Consider the following 23112-nt stretch of genomic DNA (forward strand, 5'->3'; position numbering starts at 1 on the left):
CACTGTGACATGGCCTCTGGCCCTCCTGGGAAGTCTGCTCCCAGGTTCCAGTCAGCCAGGCAGCTCAGGGATGCCATCCATCTCACAGGGTAGCCAGTGCTCATGTGAATAATACATACTGAAATCCACACCATCAAGACATCCACAAAGTAGCTCGCCAGGTTTCTAGGAACTGGCAACCTGGTAAGAGCTCAGGATACTTGGAACTGAGATGTTAAGATGCATGTTCAAAACAACATTAGGTGATGATTCTGAGACCTTTATTTCATTATTTTCTACAAATCTTTATTGAGCACATACTATGTGCCAAGAACTGCCCTTGCCCTGGGGATCTTACAGAGTAAAAATATGTAGCCTATAGGGAAGCTCCATATTCCATAATCCAATGTAATGTGCTCTTAGTATGTATTAGGTTCTGGAGACACAAAAATTAACAAAATTCAGCCTCAATGATTTCATAACTATAAACCTTATCTCCCTCACATGTAAAATGAGGTTAAAATAATTATCTCACAGGGCTGTTTAGAGGATTAAAAAGAAATAATGCATAGGCACGTTCTTGGCATTTAAGCCACAACAAATATTACTTTCTCCCTGAAAAGTCGAAAAGGTACTCTTAATTTCACGAACCACAGGTTAGCTTGGCTGGTAGGCGGGCCCTCAACACCTCTTCTGCTATTAGCCCTAGCAAGAACTATCTGGCTTTGGGGTGCCTGGGTGGGTCAGTCGGTTCGGGTCAGGTCATGATCTTGGGGTGTTGGGATCCAGCCCCGCACCAGGCTCCCTGCTCAGCGGGGAGCCTGCTTCTCTTCTCCCTCTCCCTCTCCCCCTGCTTGTGCTCTCTTGCTCGCTCGCTCGCTCTCTCCCAAATAAATAAATGAAATCTTAAAAAAAAATACCCCAAATACCCCAAAACTATCTGGCTTTGTAGCATCTAGCCCTTGGCCCATGGTTTGTGCGGGGCCGGGCCAGGTTGGGAACAGGGAGCGCTGGGAACCCGAAGCGGCCACAAGGGGGCAGCGCACTGCAGGGAATCTTCGCGGTCGACCCCAGCCCACTGCCAAACTTCCCTGCGGCTCCCGGTCCTCCGTACGTACTTCCGTTGCTCTGACGCTCCCAGAAGCCGGGGCGTCGGGAAGGAGAGCGCGAATTCCCCTTCCTCTGCGCCTCCCGAGGAGAAACTGGAGCGGGGTTCACGAGACTGCGCCGCAGTGGGCGCGGCGCGGAGCCGGGTGCCCTGCGCAAGGGTGCGGGTCCAGCGGGCAGCGGCGCCGGCCTCGGACCAGCGACTCCAGGGAGGGCGGGCTGCCGCCGGGAGGAGTCCGAGGGCGCCTCAGCCAACCCGAGCGCCTTTCCCTTTTGCTTCGCGGGGCGTCCCCGCACCCATACCCGCAGCTCCAGGCTTGTCACTTCTGCGCACCGCCTGGAAGGGGGACCCGACCGGGAGCGCTGCGGGGAGTCGTCGAGGAGGATGCCCGGGTGTTGGCCCTGTTCCCAAGCTGCTTGCCGGCGCTGGCGAGAAAGGCAGTCGGGATAACACCGCCCAAACTTTCCTTCGCGGCAGCGTCGGGACGAAGCATCCCTCTGTGAGGTTCGCCGAGAGCCGGAGCTAAGACTCCAGGCGCCCGGAGGGGACAGGGCCGAGCCTGCGCCGGAGGGCGCGCACGGAGTTCCCGGGAGCCCTAGAGGTGCCCTAAGGGACAGGACTAGTCGCCGGTGTGCGCCCAGGCGTAGGGAGGTCCAGTGGGCGCAGCGTCTCCTTTCCTGCGCTCCTCACCGACCGTGACCTCTGCGCGCTGCCCGCGCACGTGCTCGCGGCCGAGGAAGAGGAAGGTCCAGCTGAACCCGCTGGGGGGTAGGGGGCAGGGACTCGTGGACAGGCCCAGGGCGCATGGAGGCGCCGCGGGGGCGGTGCGGCCCACCAGCGGCGCGGGGGAGCGCGCACGCTGAGCCCCGGTCTCCCCGGGGACCGGAGCTGCAGCTCCCCGCACTTCCTGCCGCGGGGCTCGGGGCCGCGGGTGGCCACTGCGAGCGCAGCGCCGGCTGAGTGTTGTGCCTGGCGGTGCCCCTGGGCCCCCGCTCGGCGTGGGGCGAACAGGCGGCAGGACAGGTGTAACCCGCAGACGCGGGCGCCGCGCTCCGAAGGACTGGGTGGGCTCGGCTGGCCGGGAGTTGGCTCGCGGGGCGCGGAACTCCGGTGCTCACCACGCAGGCCAGTCAGCGCAGCACTTGGGACTGCCGCGGCCGGAGCCTCGGGCCGCCAGTCCGGGTGAAGGAAGTGCTGGCGGAACCGGCGATCCTGATGCCCGCTGCCCGCGGCGGGCCCCGCTCCGGCCCCGGGACGTAGGCAGCTGCGCGCGGCCGCCGCCGGCGCCTCCCCCATGCTGCTCGGAGCGTCCTGGCTGTGCGCGTCCAAGGCGGCCGCCGCTGCTGCGCAGAGCGAGGGCGACGACGACAGGCCGGGTGAGCGGCGGCGGCGGCGGGCGGCGGCCACGGCGGCGGCGGGCGAGGACATGGACGAGTCGTCGTTGCTGGACCTGCTGGAGTGCTCGGTGTGCCTGGAGCGCCTGGACACCACGGCCAAGGTGCTGCCGTGTCAGCACACTTTCTGCCGCCGCTGTCTGGAGAGCATCGTGTGCTCGCGCCACGAACTGCGCTGCCCTGAGTGCCGCATCCTGGTGGGCTGCGGCGTGGACGAGCTGCCCGCCAACATCCTGCTGGTGCGCCTGCTGGACGGCATCCGCCAGCGGCCCCGCGCTGGCGCCAGCCCCGGCGGTAGCCCGCCCGCGCGCCCCGGCCCCGGCTCCGGCTCGGGGGCGGCCTCGGCGCTCGTGGGTGGCGGGGGCAGCGCGGCGGGCAGCGCCCCCGGCTCCCCGGTCTTCCTCCCTGCGGCGGCCGGCAGCGCTACCGCCAGCCTGCGCGAGCTGGCGACCAGCAGGAGTGCGCCCGTGGCAAAGGTGAGTATCTGCTTCACGGCGCGGCGCCACAGTGTGTGTGTAGGGGGCAGTGATGAAGGGCAGGGGAGACCAGAGGTGGCCCCCCAATGGCCTTCGCCTTGCTCTTCTTTCTCCAACTAGCTTTTCTCCAGGGACTCCGTGAGTGTAACCCCTCAAGTCCCAGTTGCCAACTCTTGGACACCGTGTCCCCCCCACCCCCTCCTCGCAGTCCCGTCCCCTTTCCCTCTGAAATGCACCTGCCGTCCATCCGTCCTCCTCTCTGGAATCCCTTTTCGCGCCACCTGCACTTGCTGTGTGCCAGCATGCAGTCCTAGGGAACCTTGCCACTTGTTCATATGTGGTGACACCCCATCCTGCCCCAGGGTGGACTTGCTTTCCTGTCCCCTGCTAATCTCTCATCCCTACAGTCCCTCTGCTGGCAGGGCCTGTTTCTCCACCTTTTTAACTTTGCTGGGCCCTCCCATCTACCCAGAAACAGCCTTCTTCCTCTGGACCCCCGGACTAGCCCTGCACACACCCTCTGCCGGCCTTCGGTGAAGTTAGTGTTTACCGTTTCCTGGGTTCTGGCCGCGGCGGGAGGGGAGACTCTGGGCCTCCTGCCTGCGTGTCTGGCCAGAGAGGATTGGGCAGAGGGAATTGTGTGCCTGGGGGTTGGAAGAACATAAATTACAAACTCGTGTTAACAGGAGGGAAGAAGTTCTCCTGGAGGCGGAAGGAATATTTGGCCCAGCCTTCTTGGACTTGGTCTGTCAGGAAGCCCTAGACCTCTTGTGGGCCCTCAGGCAGGGTTGCATTCCCAGGTGGGACATTATTTGAATTTTTTTGTGCAACTACATTGTACCACGTCTTTCACTGTTTCTATTTCAGTGAAAGGCTTTATCTTGGGGTTTCAGTGATTTGGTTTCAGAAGTTATTTAGAAGGTGTCCTTTCACACCTTCTGCTGCTGTTACTATTATGGAGGGGGGAGGAAAGCCTGCAGGATGCTGGGTTAAGTGAGAAGCAAGTACTCATGTTTTATATTTTCTTTAAATGTAGAAAATCCTATTTAAAGGTTAAAAAAAACCATTACTGGTCTGTTGTAATTTTCATTCATTTTAGAAAACACAACCTTGTTTCTCTACTTTTGACCGTTTAAAAAGCTGGTGGTGCATAAACCATTTAAATAATCCTTCCAATATGTATAATACAGAGAAGCTGGGAAAATTCTAACCATCTGAATTACTCAGTACTACAACATCTTTGAGGTTAAGAACTTAAGCCCTTGGGTACTGAGCATTAGAGGTAAATACCCTAATTTGCCAAACTGGGTGTTTCCTATGGATACAGAATAATGGGCAGTCAAGAATACTCAAGGAATATTTATGCCTGGGATCACTGCTGGAGGGCAGGTAGTTAAGTAGTTTTTCTTTGGTTTTAATTGTGATTAAATCCAGTTATGAGTGTGCTTGTTCCTGATTTTCGAACTTTTCCTTCCTGTCCTTGCTGTTTTCATCTAAGGTATTATAATTAAAGGTCTTTATTTGCAGAATAAGCAGGTTACCTCCTCTTGCTCGGAGAACTGAATGGTTTGTGGAATGATGTTTCTAGTTAAACGCTAGGACATTCTGATGAGCATGTATTTACAGATGTCCTCCCACTGCATTTTATGTGAATTGTGTTTGATCGGAGGTTAGGAGGTAACCTCTGAAATTTGAAGGCCGTAGCCTGAGGCAGCTCCTAGAACTCTGTGGCGTTTGTGGCGTAAAAAATATTGTCAGAGGTTGAACTGATAACTTTTTGCAATGACAGTAACAGGGAGTTAATTTTTTGTTGGCTGGTCTTGGGATTATTGGTGGACTTTCTCTATAGGCATATGGAGCATCAGACTGTTTATGGCTGTCTGAGCTTCAGGAAAACTTTAGAACACAGTTTCTTTCTTTTTGTTGTGTTAACTGAGTGTGACCCTCACCCCTTTCTTCACAGGCCCACCTCGTTAGGACTGAGTTTGGGTTCCAGGAAGAGTCTGAATTAAATCCAATTTTTGATCAATATTTGATCATTTTCCAAAAGGCAAAATCAGTGAAGGTGAGGATCATAATATCTTCTAACTTTTTACTTACTGATGTATAAGTCAGTGGGAGTCTTCTTGGGCAGCCAGAAGTCCTGCATGGAGTGTTGGACTTTAAGCAACCCTAAAATTTGACAGGCAAATGCTTCAGCTGAAAATTACTTGCAGATATGCTTTTGGTACTTTACCGTCTATTGGAATCACTTTGACTCCTCATAGCAAGGCTGAATGCTGGATGTTGCTGTATGTTGTTTAATAGATGGGCACTCATGTTATGATTCAGCAGAGACCATATATGCCTTAGTAGCAGGTTGACTGTTAATGAAAGACCGTCTCCGATTTTCCTAGTGAGATGCTCCTCAAACCTTCTTTTGGACCGATGGGGATATGTAAATGTTGTAGGTATGTAGATAAACAAATATCTGCTTAGATTGTGCATTTACTTACAGTTAGACATTGGGAATGCATCATGTATAAAATGGATTAATTCTTGTTTTGGTTTCACTTGGAGTTCATGAAATAATTTTTCCACACTCTTCACTGGCATCTTTTTCATCAGGGTTTTGGTTCTCAGCAGAGCCACCTAGAATCCTCTAGCCTGGTTAGCAGAACCTCTCAGCAGAGTTCCAGCCTGGTTAGCAGAACCTCTCAGCTCTGCTTTCACTTGAGCCATTTGAGATGAGGCACTTTTTGAATCAGTTAATTATGCTGCCCTTGGAAATTTTATACCAAGTTACAGGTACCCACTGCCTAAGGTTAGGACTGTTGGTTTTTTTGTTTGCCTGTTGGGAAATACTTGCTGTTATGTGTTGCTTCTGAAAGTGATCTTTTAAAAAGTCCTGTTTTAACAGAAGTGTCCAACCATTGCAGTTGCTAAATGTGTGCTAAGTTTCTCAGCCTAACTTGTTTTTGTTTTGTTTTTACAGTTGTGTGAAGTGACCCCTATAACTCCCCCAACTAGCATTGGTTGAGGTGTTTTGGGACAACATGTTTTTTTAAAAGGGTTTTGTAGTTCCAAATTGAGTAATTTCAAGAGTACTTTTTAATATGCTTTCATAAGAACCCTAATGTAAGACAATTCTAATTTTTTGAGTGATTTTTTTTGGGGGGGGGAATCTCTTGCCTTATATTTGGGCATGCACAGAATTTACTGTGGACTTGGAACCCAGGCTGCTCGCAGCAGATTCCTGAGGACACTGGATTGGTGTCCATCCATGACTCTATGAAGGTGAAGAGGACAGGCTTTTTACAAATTAAAGAACTGTAGAAAATTTGGGTAATGCTGTTGATGATATAACATGTAGGCATTAGAGCCTGCTTTGTCTGGGTCGTGTACCTTGAAGTACTTTGGGATATGTTTCAACTAGAAATCTCTTCTGTATCTTTCAGCTGGTGTGACTGGGACCCTGTAATGGGAAAAGTCAAATAAATTAGAGACTCATACAACTGATATCTATTACATGTTTTATTTTATAAACACATACATATTTGTGTTCACCATGTTTTGGATGCAGGGCTAAGGACTTGTCTTTGAGTTCCAAGTTGACTTAAACCACAGCCAGAGTTTATGATTTCCTATTTGTTTCTTTCAAATGGAGGACAAAGAGACTTTCAAAGAATTCTGAATGGAGCACCTTCTAGATTTTAAACAATTCCCACTTAATGTCGTACGGTTTTGTTTTTGCCCAGTTTGATGATTTTATTTTATTTTATTTATTTATTTTTAAAGATTTTATTTATTTATTTGAGAGAGAGAATGAGAGAGAGAGAGCATGAGAGGGGGGAGGGTCAGAGGGAGAAGCAGACTCCCTGCCGAGCAGGGAGCGCGATGCGGGACTCGATCCTGGGACTCCAGGATCATGACCTGAGCCGAAGACAGTCGCTTAACCAACTGAGCCACCCAGGCGCCCTAGTTTGATGATTTTAAAGAGGTCTGTCTTTGGTGAGTATTTCCTGAGTGGTCACCGTGTTTTTCCAAGGAGTGACTTCTTTTGCACTAAATGTCTTTTGTTTACATAACACTTCATTAAAGTTTATGTTTGCCATTTATCAGTATATTTGCATAAACATGGTTGGGAATCAAGCCAGTGAATTCCAAGTAAGCACAGGTGTCCCTGGGCAGGTGTGAGGGCTTGGACAGCAGTGGGCCAGGCTGAGCCTTCTGAGGGGTTGAGTGCTTTAGGCCATCGTATGGAGGAGATGGGGAGTTGACCTGTCCAGCTGGTCACCTCTTGGGACACCAGTTCAGAGAGAGTCTGCGGTATCTGGATGCAAATCAGTGTGTGTTCTTTAGTCGTCAAAATTTGGGCAGCTTATGTTTGAGATTTTTCTGTGTGAACAATTACTGAGTGCCTACCATGTGTTGGGCGCTTTGGCATATGTTGCTTATAGAAAGCTCACCATAATTCTGTGAGGTGGGTGGCATAATTAACCAAGAGGGACTGATATATGGGCAAAATGGTCAAGTCAGAGAGCCAGGAAGTGTTGGGTTCTGGGTATGTTCTCAGGCTCGTTCCCCTGCCCTTTCTATTCTGTTCTGCTGGGCTGTATCATTAGGGTTTTGTTGTTGTTTGGTCTTGGATGGAATAAGGACTCCAGAGGAAATGGCCCAGTGCCTGGAGGCCCTCACAGAAAAGCCAGACAGCTCAGAAGGACAGCGGACAAGTGGTTGACTTGTGGTCTCCGTGATGACAAGGGCAGACACCAGCCTTTGGAGACATGACAGATGAGTCACAGTGAAGTCCTTTTGGGTCTGTTTTCAGAAGGCCCCTGGGTGTGGAAACAGCACCTCTGAGACTTACAGCAGTGTTGTGTTTCAGGTTGTGGCCGGTCGGTGAATAATCTAAAGTTACCATTCACTGAGAGCGCTGTGGGCCAGGTGTTCACTGAGTGCCCGTGTGTGCCAGGGCTTGAGTCAGCTGATGGGAATTCATCTCACCTGTTCCTTACTAGGGCTCGGTGAATGGGGCAGTGGAGGCACCAAGATTTCCTTGCTCAGAGACACACAAGGAATAGGGGTGTTCTTGAAAGGTGAACTTTGGGCTGACAGGCTACCAGCTTCGTGGTTAGGGGAGGCCTCTCGCTCTATAACAAACCCAGTTAATGAGAGACCAAGGTCCTGAACTTAAGTAGCACTCACTTGCTAGATCCATCTGCCCCCTGGCTGCAGATCCTCTTCCAGTTTGAGGCCGCCATCTTGTAAACCCAGGCTGTGAGCCTTATGGGTAGTTAGCAGCAACCGTGCAGAGTGGTGTGTGGTCCTGAGGAAAGAACATCGTATCAGTTGTGGCTTCGGCGGCATGTCACAGGCAGCTCTACATAAATGACATGAGTGGTACATTTGGAATCTGAATGGGTGGTGATGGCATCATATCGTTGTGACAAGACTTAATAACAGAAAGGAGGGTTTCTTCCCCTTATGTTTGCTCTAGACCACCCTCACAGACTTCTCTTGTCACCTCAGGGGCCAGAATTGCATGCCAGGCTGGTTGCCTGGACCAGCTACAGCTCAGCCAGGGACTTGGCGCACAGGATCAGCCTTCCGTCCAGGGACTGAGGCCCACTGCCTGCCCTGGGCATGTGGCTGCAGACAGGGCAGATCCCTGGGCTTCGTGAAGTCCTGTGAAGAAGGAGGGCACGGGTAGAGCACAGGTGTATTTATCCTGACTTCCTTACTTCCTCACCATGTGCCTCTGGGCAGAGGTTTAGCTTTTCTGAGCCTTCTTCTTAGGGAGAGGGATCCTATCTGCTTTATCAGATAAATGAGACCATGTACCTACAGTGCCTAGCGCACATAACTGGCAGTCATTTCAGTGCCTATTACTAATACAAAAATCTCAAAATTTTGTATCACTAGTATGGCACACTCCACAGGGCCCACCTTCCTGCCAGTAGATTCATTTATATGGTATCCTAAGTGTGTGTGTGTGTGTGTGTGTGTGTGTGAGCACCTGTGATACAATGCTTTGCCTTTAGATTCCAAGTTGTCCTGTGTCACCATGACTAGACTGTTGAGCACTGATGGATATCTAAGTCAAGTGCTTGAATCTGTCTGTTTCACCTTTTAAATTGCTTCTGAGTTTTATCTTTGTTATCACAGGTAGTGTTCCCTATTTTTACAAGCTTCATTAAAGTGAAAAAAAAAATCCAAGTTATAATCTGTTTTAAGAAGGGCAGGAGGGGAGAATAACCCCACCCAGTTGTGGGTATAGCTGGTTGGCAGGCTCTCCTGAAAACGAAGCCCACCTCCTTCATTTGTAGGACACAAGAGCTGGTCTACCACTGCCTGGAATTAGGCTGCTCAGTGCGGTTGAGCTGAGCAGAATTCTATCCAATTGTTCCTTCGTTCCAGCTTTTGAGAGCCCGTTTGCTTGCTGGAGCATGACGAAAGCGGGTCTCAATTATGCAGTTGTTTCAAGTGTGTATTTCAGTTCAATCTGTATTTAATCTCTCTTTTTCCCAGTTAACACGCTCTTTTTCGAGGTACATGTTTGAAATAAAACATCAGCAAGGATTGAGTTAGGGGGAAATGCTCTTTATAGCCCCACTTGCAAAGGCCAAGGTCAGTTTTTATCAGACTTGCCTTGCTTGGAAGATCTTCATATTTGATGAATTAGAAATGCATGCTCAGTGGGTATCCTATTGGAATTCTAATTAACCTTAAAAGAATAAGGTGTCAAGCTGAAGGTGTTGGCAGCGGTGAATGGTTTAAACATTGTGCTAGCACACTATACCGTGGGGCTCCCTTTTCCCATTGAGTAGAGGTTAGAATAAAAGCGTATAAAGTAGTAGCACCATTTGAATTCTACTCACAGATGGCTGCCTTTTTGGGCCCTTGATGGCTTATGGATATTTAGAGATGTGGTTGTCCTGTGGGAGACCTGAAAGAGTGTCCGAGAGGAGTTGCTTTGGTGGGTTGTTTCTCTCATCTGGCACACGTGTTTACGTTGTTAACAGATATGGTTATGTGCAAACATGAAGATATTATGATATTTGCATTTCTGCTTAATGGAATGTGTGCATAATGCTCATGTGAATTTATATGAGTTTAAATGAATTAGGATTTGCTGCAGGAATTCAGGTCAATAGAAGTGGTGAGAGACTTGAAGAACACCAGCACCGGGAGTGGATATAAATGTTCTAGAGCCCAGAGCACGTTCTCAACAATGCTCAGACAGAAGGAGGCTTCCGGGAGCACTGGGGGTTCACAGCGAAGCTGTCACACAGTAGTTTAAGAGATAGGATAGTGTGCATTCTCTTCTGCTTCCCTGCACACTTATTTGAGCACCTACTATATACAGGCACTACAATAACATTTGGGGTACAAATTATATTGGTCTTTAGAAAGTGGCACAAAATTTGCTTGCCACCTTGCCAGCAAATGGAACCCCTGGCTCATGTTCAAAACAGCGCTGGAGTCCTGGCAACAAAAACTACTGTGCCTTCTTTGACAGTTAAACTCCCAAGGCTTCCTTTGTTCTACACACAACATTGCAGCACTGCCACCTATTCATCCCTAATGGTTTAGAAATTTCTGTGTTAAGAAGTATTTACTGTTTATAGATAAACTGTTAGATTCCTTAACTCCTTATAATCATACTTCGAATTCTGCATAACTTAAAAATTGCACCTACTTCCCCTTCCCGAGCATGGCGAAAGGTAATTACAGCCAGCTGCACTTGTGCAAGATGAAGCGTACAGAGCGTCAGGATGGTGCGGGCACGCAGCCTTTGCGAAGGTCCGTCACCTTAAAACAGATAACCTGTGAGACTCACCTTTATCTACCAGCTTCATGGTGCCTGTGAGTTAATGGTGGCATAGCAAAGATTGTCTGGATCCAGTTCGTGGTCTAAAGATGTGCAGAAGGAAAGGTAGGTGCTCCTAAAGAAAAGACAGCTCTTTTTTGGCTGAGTAGACGTGCTTTTGTGCCTTCTAGGGCTGCATTTGGATTGTATGGTCCTTAGGGATTTGGACATTTATCTGGAGTCACCATCTGACAAACTGAGCTTTGTCACATGCTCTGTGATAGCAGTTCCCCCAGAGTTAAGGTGTTGCCCCCAACATCTCAAATGAGGTGACAGATCTTGGATTCTGAGGAGGACTTGTTATCCCTGTGGTTGAGCCTCACCAGGGAGAACGCAACTGCAAATATCAGCAGCCTGTTTGACAACGGATTGTTCGGCTTTGCAGTCAGCCCTTCACTGGAGACAGCGAGTCCCCCAGAGCTGCGTGGGTGAGGGCCCGGCCAGCAGGGGCTGCACTGTCGGTGTGGGACGTATGTGAGGTGCATTCACAGGCTGGTGGAAGCTGTCTCAAATACGGCTGCTCCAAAGAAACGGAGTGCTTTATTGACCAGAGATAGTGACCCATAAAATGTTGAAACTCAGACGACAAGGCAGAGGTGAAGAGTAGAGGCCAGTGGAAGGCTTTTCACTTAACGTCGGGGCAGGGCTCCCTCCTGCTGTCCTTCCAGTGCAGCCATGGCATCCTCTCTAAGGGCCCCGAGCCGATGTGTATGATGCTCTGTCCCAGGATCGGCCACTGACCCCCTATTTCATTTGTTCCTTGTGAACCATGAGTCTGTTCAGGGTCCTTTTACATACTGATGTTCTTCCATTTCCCCCAAGCTTCAGCAATTTCTTGCAAATTACAAAATTTCTTTTTTAATTTAGATGTTACAGGACATAGAATTTTCTTTCTTGTTCCTTTCAGCAAAAGGCATATGTACTCTACATGGGGTTAATAGCCAGCCTGTGAAGTGTGGTTGATATTACTTGTAGCATTTCCTATGTGTCTCCACACTAATCAGTGCATCAGCTTTAACCCCCAGCGCCTAGAGTCCGGCCCCTGGTGTACCAGTTTTCCACTCAATGCTTTACTTCCTGTAACAACCTCATGGCTTACACACCCTTTCTCATATAACTCTGGGCTGTTCTGGGGTTGCTATGAGCTGAAGAACCCCCAAAATACCCCTGACAGCCAGGCCCTCTGGGGGTAGTCCTGGGGGCTGAGAGGACTTCAAATGCTCTCCCCACCAGAGGACAGGGCGCTGGGTGGCTTTGGGTGGGTGTGGGCATGTCTGTATTGAAGGGATTGGTCTACACCAGGTCCCAGATGACTTCACCTGGGTAAAAAGATGGCTGTCACCAGTCTAACCCACTGAAGCCCAAACCTCTGCAAGCCCTATCTTTTGTCTCTTCTGCACATTTTCTGATTCCATTTTTATTTCCTCAAGCTGTTTTCAGTGTTCTTTCTTCACTGTTCCCTTCTGTGGGCTGCGTGTTTTCCTGACAATTACTGCTTTGTTGGCCCTTTAAAGTTTGGATCATCTGGCTTTCCCGGAGGCAACAGTTAGTCATGTTGTCTCTGTTCCCCTTCCTCTAGCTTTCTTAGTGATTAGCAGGTTCTCCCCAACACTGAGAATAGCTCAAAGGAGGGACGTGAGTGCCTTGCAGCCTTTTGGCACCTGCCTTCCTTCCCAAGTGCTCCGGGCCAGGCGTGGAGCTGATCCCCAGGCTGCAGAGGTCATCAGTCCAGCCTGACCCGTTCTTTACAGGTGCAGACAGAACTCTGCTGTGGATTCAGGGTGCCCGTCCCGGGAGTGGTGGGCAACACTTGAGGATATCTGTGAATCCTGGGAGGAGGGTTAGGCTTCTAAGTCAGCATCTCTGCAGAGACGGCAAAATGCTCCTTTGCTAGGCTCAGGGGAAAAGGGGTCCTGAAGGCATCCATGGGAGGTCAGACCTGGAGAGAGAGGAGGGTTCAGAGTGGCTGTGGGGGCCGAGAGGAACACTCCCAGACCGGTTAATGCAGCTCAGCAAGGCTGGGAGCTCACATCCTTCTATGCCTGCTGGGCTACTCTGTGATGCTCACTGGGCTCTCGGGTGTGCTCACTCTGAGGACGAGGGCATCCTGTCTGTGCAGGTTAGTCCCCGGTGAATGAGGACATCTTTCTGGTTGTCCCACCATCTCATGGCGTTCTTGTTGACAGCGGTTTTGCTTTTGGATGAACAGACATGTCTGGGGTCCACAGCGGGGAATGTTCCTGGCTGTGCCCTGTGGGACATACCCATCAAGGTCATGCCACCCTGAGAGGGGCCTCGTGTCATGGGCTGGCAGCTTTCTTCCTGGAGACTCCCAAGGTAGCACACACAGACCTCCCCGGCTCTTACCTGGAAAAGCCACATGGGGAACTTCTCTGCCTTGTCACCTCTGCCTCCTGGGCCCTGCTGGGTCTTTCTCGAGTTCCTGGGGTTTCTCAGATGTGTTTCCTAAGGGCACCTCTGGTCTCTTGCTCTGGTCTCCCACCTGGCCTCCCTGATCCCTACCCCACTGCTGCCTTGTGGGAAAGCTGCTGCCTGCTGGGTGGTGATTTCTAGCCCATTGTGCCGAATCATCACCGTGTTCCAAGTCCCCTCTGGGTGGATTCTGGTACCTTCAGACTGGGTAACCTGTGTGCCCCCATTTCGTTGCTAGCTGCCCCCTTCCCACCCATACCCCTCCTGCTGCATTCTTTCTAGCAGTGGGTATTTATTTGAGGTCTTATATTATCTTCTTAAAAATTCACATGAATGTTATTCTAGAATATGCTTCCTCTGATTTTCATATAAAACCATGGGGTTTTCTCCTCAAACTTGGAATCGGATGGGTTTCCCATGACTTCCCACAGCCCTGGCCAACCCAGCTGCCCTCATGGGTTCCCCAGCACATCGGGCACAGCTGTGGGGGGCTGGGTGCCACTGAGCAGAGTGGGGTGGACTGGCTTCCAACAGCAGGAGAGGCTGCTGCACAGGGGGCCTCTCTGAGGAGGGGTGGGTGGTCTCCTGTCTCCTGACAGCGGTGTGCACTGAAGGAGGGTTTTAGATGTGACTTTTGTTGTGGGCTTGTCCCATTTTCAGAAGCCCCACTTCCTTCTGTGGGTGAAGAGCTGACTTTGCCCTGGGTGCACCACATGGAGCATGGCCTTCATTCTTCATTCTGGAGCGTGGTCCAGCTGAGGTTTCTTTTCTGATAGTTGGTGTTTGGCCTTACCCGCGAAGTAATCATGGATTGTTGCTGAGTGATGGACGTGCTGTGGCTTGTCAGCAACTGTGGGGAAAGGTGGCTGTCATTTGGGAACACTTCCACTTTCTAAATGGAAATGGGAAACATTCTGTCAGGTTGAAGAATTTTCAAGCCTGTCGGTTTTCAAGGTGACAATTGTCATGTTGACACATGTGGTGAGGGGGTGTTACAGTGGAGTGTCGAGGACTCAGAGGTAGCATCCTGGCTGGTGGAGGGTGACCTGGCAGGCAGAGCAGGGAAGAGTGCCACAGGGTGCCTGTGTTCCTGGTGGGGACATGGGGAACCCAGATGTGGGGGCCCACCGTGATGGCTGCACGGTGTCCCAGGTGGTACCTAGTGATGCTTTATGTCGATGTTTAGGTTTCTTTTAATGATCCTTTCTTTTAGGTCAAGTGGTCCATTAAAAAAAAATTATGGCAGTTAACACGAAGTCTTATTTGGAAGCAAATTTAAATAAAAAGTGAGTCAATTAAAGAACCTCATTAAGTAAATACGGTGAAGATGCGGCATGGATGGCTATAGTTTGGATAAAAACTGCCTGCAGTCACAGAATAAGCAGACTTTGTTTTTCTAGAGCATCTTGACATTTATCTTTTCCACCCCTAGTTTTCTCTGTATGTGAGCTGCTGGGGCCTGGGCAGTGGGTTTGTAAGTTGGGAGAGGGTTGGGTGAGGTGAATATGAGAGACAGGGGCAGCATTTGATGCTTGGAAGCCAACTTTTGGAAAAATTGCTTACAATTTTTTTTTTCAACTCAAATAACAAGTGTGAGCAACTTAGCCTTTGGGGTTTGTTTTGGGCTGAAATATCAATGGGGCAGGGAGGGTTAAGAATGACATGTGTCTTTGGGGTCCTCATGCTCTCTGAGCCGGGGTCTGAGCTGGGCCGTCCTTATGCCCATCTGCAGCTTGTGGCACCCACCTGGCATGGAGTCATATTCATGCCCATTTGAACCAGTCGGGCACCAGACTGGTACCTGAACTTGACAACGTGTGATCACAGCAGAAAAGTGGCACAGGGTTCAGGACCAAGAGATACACAAGGGGTAAAGGAAATGGTCAAAACAGGCTCTCCTCCAACCTGGTCCACAGAGCTCAAATGTTCTGAGGGTGGTCAGGCTCCATGGTTCATCTCAGGGCAGAGGGCTCTGCACTCTGGTTCCCAGTCTGGGAATCCCAGGTCAGGCTCCACGGTCACAGCAGGGCTGTCTGGGTAAGCTGATGACAGAATGCAGAGCTGGGAGGGCCTGACCTAGTACTGACATCTTACAGGGGTTGAGATCCTTTTTGATTTTCCTTCATCAGCTGTGTTTGTGGCACCAAGTTTTATCGTTACTTTCTCGGAAGGGACAGTTAACATCTTCCTTTCTGCTTCTCAGACAGCACCAAACCCAGCTCCTGTCACACTGGGCCAGGCGCCTGATGACCACACTCCCTGCTGGGCCAATGCTGCCCTCCCCAGGCTGCCTGTGCCCATGGCCCAAACAGTTGTCCCACAATGCTGTTTGGTTGTCACAGCTCCATTGACTCTTCCTTTGGGCCAGGTTCTAGGTCCTGTGATCTTGTTTCTGCATGGCCCACGGCTGCTCTCTCATCCTGCACAGTGAGGTCCCCCCTGGCATTTGCTCTGTGCTTACACAAGACCCAGCACCTTCTTTGCCATTGATTGAAGCTGGGCCATCCCTAAAGGATGGGTACCTCCTTCCCCCGTCCTTGTCCTTGGGACACTGTAGAGAAGCCTGTCATCATATCATCTGTGTGTGCTTCCTTAGGTGTCCTCCACCCTACCGTGCTGTCTCAGGGGCTGTCCTGTAGCTACTCCTCTTCATCTCCCCAGTGCTGACCACACATCGCTGAGGGACTCTTGGCACTTCTCCAGGCCACGTTTGTCTACGTTCTCATTGCATGTCTAAAGCTCTTCTCTAGAATTTATTCTCTGGTCATTCTTTAGGTCTTGAATTTCACCCATGCAAATGTTCATCAGGGTTCACTGTAAGTTCACCAGGGTCAGGACCATGCCTTGCACTGAGTCTGAACCCCCTGTGTAGGAGCAGAACTTCTGTAGTGGTACTGGTATTGGTTAGTTGGTTCTTCTGTGCTCAGGAGTGTGGTGGTAGATGGCAATGCTTCTGAAGGAACAAAACAGGAAAGAACAGATGAGCTATGGAGGGCTGCATACAGCCATGGGCAGGCTTGAAGCCTTGGGGCCTGAGTGTCTGGACTTAGGTGGCCCTCTCCACGTATCCTGGCAGCGTGCTGTGGGCCAGCCATTAGGCACATGATGTGACAGCTGGGCTGCAGTGTCCTCATCTGGAAGGTGGGGACCAAGAAGAGCATCCAGCATCTCAAAGGACTGTAAGCTGAATGAGTTCTTACCTAAAACGTTCTGAGACAAGTACTAGATGTATAATAGGCATTTAATAAATGTCGTTACTGTTATTATTCTTGAGCCTTGAGTTTTCATAATAATAAGTAGTAGAATGGATGAACCTCCAACAAAGTTGGGCTGAGAGCCTAAGGAAGGACGTGGGGGCATAGGTTGGGGGACCCTGCAGAGTCTACATATGCATATTTTTGTTGCAACTCTGCCTTTCCAAAATCTCAGATATCCCTTTCATCTAGTTCTGGATCACCCGCTGGTGTCCTACATTTTAGGGTGCTCAAGGTAAAGTGATGTTCTTCTTAGCTGCCACTTCTCCCCTGCCCACCACCACCACCCAGACGCTCCCACAGCCACCAGCCCTCGGGAAGGGGGACCCAGAGGCCATGCTCACCCCGAGGAGTCGGTGGCTGTGGGGCAGGAGGTGGGCCCGGCTATGTGCATAGCCTGTGACCCCTGCCGGAGCCCTGGCCAAGCCATGGGCAGCTCCTTAGGAGCCCCGCTGTGGCCTTTTGAGGGTCACATGACGTTGGCTGGTAGCCTTTCCAAGTGAGTGGGAGACCCAGCATTCCCCTCCCTGTCTCTCAGAAGGTTTGGGGGCTGTGCCTCCTCTCAAGCCTCCTCTGGCTCAGGGCCTTCGCTGCCACAGAATTAGTTCACTTTCTGTGGTCCTGCTGGGTGCTGTGTGGAGGATCTCCCCAAAGGTACTGACCCAAGGCCTTATTGAGGATCATGGGCGCTGGAGAGGCTTCATGCAACCTCCCAGCCAGCCCCACCACGTAGAGCAGCCTTCTGTGTCTACAGGCCTCGACACCACCACCCTCCCCATCAGACCTCCCTGGCCCCTCTGCCATGCTCCCCGCTCTGGAGAGCCAGCCCTCTGCCCTGGCCTCCCCCCACCTTGCACTCCATTCTCAAAGTCCTATTAGTCAGTCCTGCTGGTGTTAGTACTTTGTCTCCTCTCCTCTTGGTGCCTTTCCTGGGGCCTCCCCTCCAACCCAGGGGCCTCTGGGTCTTTCTCCTCAGCCAAAGCTCTTCCCTCCCTCACTACGGTTCAAACAAGCTCCTCCCCTCCCTGTCTCTGCTCCTTCTCCCCTGCCCCGCAGGCCCCATGAGCCTGGAGTGAGTCACAGACGGGCTTTCTCTTTCTCCAAAGGAGACAGGTGTTGGCTAGCACCTTCCTAGAGGTGCCGGGGAGAAATGACCAGGGTGCCTGTTTCTTGAAATCACAGCTGCCATAGCTACTGGGAGGTCGTCAGAAGGAAATGCACAAGGGAGACAGTGCCGCACTCTGTGAGAGTCTATCCGCACAACCTGGAGCAGCCCTGAGGCCAGGTTCGCATCTACACTCACTTGGAAAGGCTGCCAGCCTTGCTGTCAGCAGGGCTGAGTGAAGGCGGTTGTGGAGTTGTTGCTGCAGCGTGCTGTTGGCACGGCGCACAGACACCAGATCTGTGTGTGTATTTATTGTTTTCCATCTGCTGCTTGGTCAACAGGTCTGATAAGAAGCCAACACGTGGGCGAACTGTCTTACAGCACTAAATGGGGTTCTAAACATAGTCATAAATGGTCCAAGAAAAGATTCCTCGTCAATTATTCAAGAGGGACACATCAAGGTCTTCTAGCTTGTCATTGATTCCAGTTCTTTCAAAATGATTTATTTGTTAATTGTCCATCCAGTGACCTTTCTCGTTATGTTTTCTGCTTCTGGGTCTTAAGGCACTTGGTTTAGTAGTTTGAGTCTGTCTCATAAGTATGCAGAAGTTAAGCACCAGCTGTTTAGGTAAAATGTCTAGAACTTGAGCCTGACCTGTTCATTTTTCACTCAATAACTAAAACATGTCAAAAGACACAGATATGTTTATTTATATACATACATATTAATATATAGAAAATATATGTATACATTTATACTTTGTATAAATTGTGCGTTTAAGATTATTAATTTGACTGGCAGTTCATCCCTTTGAATGAGAGTTTGGGGACTAGCTGGCATCTGCTGATCTTTAGGTTTGCTTAAGATCGCTTGGCTCTTCAAATATATTTTGAAAGAGGTCATCTGGGTGGGTTGTGGTTGGTGACTGTGGGAGTCAGGGTGCGGAAAGCACCCCAACATGCTATGTGGCCCATCCAGGTCTTGTCGTGTTCTTCTCCTGGCCTCCTGCCTTGTGTTGTCACTGAGGGTGGGAGCCTGGGTCTGCCACCGGCTTGCTGCAGGACTTGGGTACATTGCTTACCTTCCCGAGTACCCGTTTCTCTTCTGTTCATGGCCTGTGTAGAGTATGCCTGGGGTGGACAGGGAGGTGTGGCTGTACCCAGGGCAAGGTCGGAGGGCCCTCAGTGCTCAAAGTGTTGCTGGGCCAGACCTCATTAGGAAGCCAGTATACTGTGAGTTCCTTCAAGGGTAGTTTTGTCTTTTGGACAAATTGGTAAGATGCTGTGACTCAGTCTGTGTATAAATTTGTGCACGTGCAGGCTGGTACATTTGAAAAATGGAAGAAGGGTTGAGTGGTTGGCTCTGGGGAGTATGATTGCTGACTGGGGCCATTCTGATGAGTAATAGACCCCATTAGATCACAGTAAAATACTTGATGATGTATAATTAAAGATAACATTAGTCAGGCAGAAACCACAATATTTAAAGATATGGAAGGGATAATTTCTAATGCTGAAAAGTACATTCATGACTTAAGAAGCAGAACATAATATGAATATATTTGAATCATGAAGTTACTAAGACTTGGGTATGGATAGGCTGCTTGTTTGTCAGGACAGCTGGTGTCTCAAATATTTGTAGTGACAGCGACCACAGTGCTTTTAAAAAAAGTATTTTAGGTGAATTAACAGCTTGTGGAACAGTTCTGGATTGGTGATTTTACCAAAAGAAGTTCTGTTTTTTGTTCTTTGTGGAGTGGGCAGAGCCCATGTGAGCTTTGGGTCTGAGCTCCCCTGTCTGCACTTTCTAGTGTTCAGCCGCACATTCCTCCTTCCTCCCTTGCTCCCTTCTCTCATTTACTCATTTGTTTTTCCCTTGATCCACTTTGCTGGGGCCCCATATGCAGGCCAGACACTGTTCTGGGCTCTGGGGAGAGCAGCGAGCTTCGCGAGCTCTGCTGGTGGAGCTCGCACCCTGGTGAACAGGGAAGGTGTGACCTGACCATGGGAGTGGCAGCACCCACCTGACTTTATGTAAACTTCTCTAGTCAGACATTCAGAATAGCCTCTGTCCCCACGGGGACCAGTGCTCTAGCACAGATCCTTCAGCTCTGCACTGAGCTGTTTCTGGCTTGGCTTGAGCTCCTTCACTTCCTTTAATCAAGAGTCAAGTGTCTGGCAGACAACTTCAGTTATTAATAACACTGCTATTAATATTCATATTGGCAGTCTTTTGCACTTCTAAACCTCTTTGCATCTCAAAGGTTACCACAGTATTTCATAAACTGCAGATGAATGGCTTCAAATGCAGGCGGGGGGCTCTCCCATAGTGAGAGGACAAGCAGCGTGCCAGGCAGAGAGAGAGGAAGAGCCACGGCGGGGGGAGTTCATTTGTTCAAACGAGCCACCCACTGCCTGTCACTGTGCTGGGTGTACTGCTTGGCCCGCGTTCCTGTCACCTGCAGTCTGGTGCGTGGAGGACTGCACCTCTCATCCCAGGTGTGCATGCAGCACCGTGCATGCCGGCACGCTTCCCTATGCTGGTGACATCACAGAGAGCAAGAGAAAGTCTCTGACTTCCTGGAGCTTCCAGTTGGTTGGTGTTATGGGCTATCCAGAGACTGCATAAAATGCTAATTGAAAAATCTCAGCTACAGTGGAGATGTTTTGTAATATATGTATTTTTATACTCTAATTGGGTTAATTTAGATTTAAGAAAATCATGTGTTCTCTTTGCAGTCGATAGATGATTTTTAAAATCCTATTGGAAGATTGAAACCATCCTTTAAAATACTGCACCTGTGTTCTTATATTGATCCAGCGGTTGCCGACTTGGGTTACATGTGGAAATCCTTGGGGAACTTGCCCAAACACTGAAGTGTGGGCCTGGCCCAGAGGTCCTGATGTGATTGGTCTGGTTGCAGCCTGGCATCGGCTTGTCAAAAGTCCCCGGATGTAGCTGACGCCACCGTTGAGCAGTATTGGTTTAAACCACAGAAGGCCTGGAAAAGTTGGTGGGGTAGAGGAAACCTTTCCTGGAAGGCCATTCCCAACCTGCAGAGAAGTATGAAGGATTGTGGGAGCAGAAGACTGGAGAATCTTACCAGATCTCTGCTGGAAGGATGAGCAGCTGGGCTAGGACAGGTGGAGAAGGGAGGAAGAGTGTTCCAGCAGAGGGAATAGCGGGCATTGTGGCCTGGAGTCGTAAGGTGCTTGGAGCAAACGGGGAACTGAAAGGAAGCGTTTGGGGGCCCAGTGGGGGTCGTGAGACCAGCTTGAGATAAGGTTGGAGGGGAAGGGGGAGACAGAGGTGTGAGACCATGCTAGGGATATTGGTCTTTACCTGATGGCGGTTGGAACCATTTTATTTATGAGCCTGGCATTATTCTGCTGATTAATTCACTTAACAGGTAATTCTTTAGAAAAATAATTTTGTACAAAAACAGTGAATTCAACTCATGAATTACGTAGTGAAATAGGTACTCTGATTACCCGCATTTTGTAGATGGGAAAAGTGAGGCCCAGAGAAGTTGAGCAGCTTATCACACAGCTAGTGGGTGGGAGCTGGGACCTGAACCCAGGCAGACTGGCTTTCGCTTTGGGCTGTGCATTGTTGTGGGACTGGTGCCATGCGCGTCATTTCACAGAGCAGGAAACCAAGGTGTGAGCTGGGATTAGAATTCAGTTCTGACTGCCTCCAAGTTCACATTATTTTCTCCTCACCAGCTGCCCGGACCGAGGGGAAATTAAAATATTTTGTGCTATCTTTTACCATATTGTAAAAAAAAAAAATGTATGTATAAAGATGCAAGTCAGTGGGAGAATTTCATATCTAAGCATAAAGAGCAGATGTAGAACGAGGAGATGATGGGGGAAGGGATGGGAACAGGAAGATTCTGTCTCTTCTGTGGCTGAAATGCTAGTGAAGGTCAGCTGTGCTTTGGGGGCTCAGTGTAGGAAGAGGCTTTCAGAGGTAATCTTGTGTCATTGCACAGTGTGATATGCTATGTCTCCCTTGTATTTGGGGAGGCAGGGTCCTTGGGTTCTTGCTTATGTTTGAGTTGTTCTTGATTCACAAGGTGAAATGCACATTCTGGAAAGTGTGTACACAGTGACCCACAGGGAAGTGCTGGTGCTGTCTTTTTGTTCTAAGTTTTCATACATAGGTGGCCTCTCCCTGCCATCTGAGTCTCCTCTCTGGATTGAGTGTTAAAATCAGGCCCAGATGTTTGTGGGGCTCCACATTTGTGGCCATGGAGACAGACTGAATACAGAGTTTTTTTCCCCTGGACATCTGCGCTTACATGTCTCAAAAAACATTTACAGAAAGCTAATGGATTAACATGTGTTCAAATAAAGTCTTTTGATGGCATGAATTCTTAATCTTATACTCCAAAGCAGCACTGTCCATAGAGAGAATGTGAGCCACATGTGTAATTTGAAATTTTCTAGCAGTTGCATTACAAAAGGTAAAAAGCAGCAGATAAAATTAGCTTTAATACTGTATCTTATTTAACCCACTATATCCAAAATATTGGCATGCAGGCATTAGCCACTACAAATCATGTTAATGAGATATTTTGCATTCTTTTTCCCAAGCTTCGTTTGAAGCCTGGTGTTTATTTCACCCTTAACAGCACAGCTCCATTCTGACTCGCCCCCCTTTCAGGGGCTCAGTAGCCACACATGGCTGGTGGCACTGTGTCGGAGAGCTGGACTCGAACACCTTAGAACACTCCAGGTACCATAATAGAGGTTCTGACGCTGACATGCTTTTTCATGACTCTGACTGATTTGTACCCATACAGTGTACTTTCAGAAGGTTTATAGGCAACAATCTGAAGTTTCCTCTGATACTTGAATTGTTGTAGTGATAGAATCTGCAAACCACTGCAGGAATTTTGGGACTGAACCTAATGTAATAACAGCCTGGAGGGCTTATAAAAGGCACGCTGAGAAATTGCTCTGAAACCCAGAATGCGCACATTTTTCAGACCCAGCTGATTATTTAAATTTCCCAAAGGGAAGTTATTACTTCTCTGACATGTCTCCTCATCAGCAGTCTCTTTTCAGTGGTCTTGATGGACATGGAGTCTAATTTTGTTTTTCTTCTGGCCCCTTTTCAGAGGGAGTGGAATTCAGTGTCTGGATTTATGTTCCTTCATAGGAAGAGTGTGCAGTGTCTTAGGATTAAGTGATTACAAAGCTGTCACCTGTCAGCCTGTCCATTTCCTGAGGTGACAGGCAGTATCATAAGGGGAGGTGGACAGTTTCCCCTTCTCCATCATCCCGTTATATCTTTATGGTTTGGGGGAATATGTGTGGGGGTGGCCTGCACTTTCCCTGTGCGTTGTCAAATCCTTTATGCAGTGCTTTTGTTAGCTGACGCGCACAGTGCATTGAGTAAATAATTCTGGGCTCATGTTTCAAGTGAGGAACAAGTGTATAATAGCCTTGTTCTGGGGGCCTGATGTGCTTACAGTAGCATTGCAGCATTTAGATTGAGAGCTA

General features: G+C 49.6%; 1 protein-coding gene across 1 annotated transcript in view; it reads left to right on the forward strand.

Annotated features, from left to right (window-relative positions):
• Positions 1-2381: 2381 nt before the first annotated feature.
• The window catches only part of SH3RF3 (SH3 domain containing ring finger 3), a 383766-nt gene continuing 363035 nt past the window's right edge, over positions 2382-23112 (forward strand). The window contains exon 1 of the mRNA XM_021680271.1: positions 2382-2957. Coding sequence (XP_021535946.1) covers positions 2382-2957 — 576 coding nt within the window. The remainder of the gene's footprint in view (positions 2958-23112) is intronic.

The sequence above is a fragment of the Neomonachus schauinslandi genome, chromosome 10, assembly GCF_002201575.2.
Source record: "Neomonachus schauinslandi chromosome 10, ASM220157v2, whole genome shotgun sequence".
Lineage (NCBI taxonomy): Eukaryota > Metazoa > Chordata > Mammalia > Carnivora > Phocidae > Neomonachus > Neomonachus schauinslandi.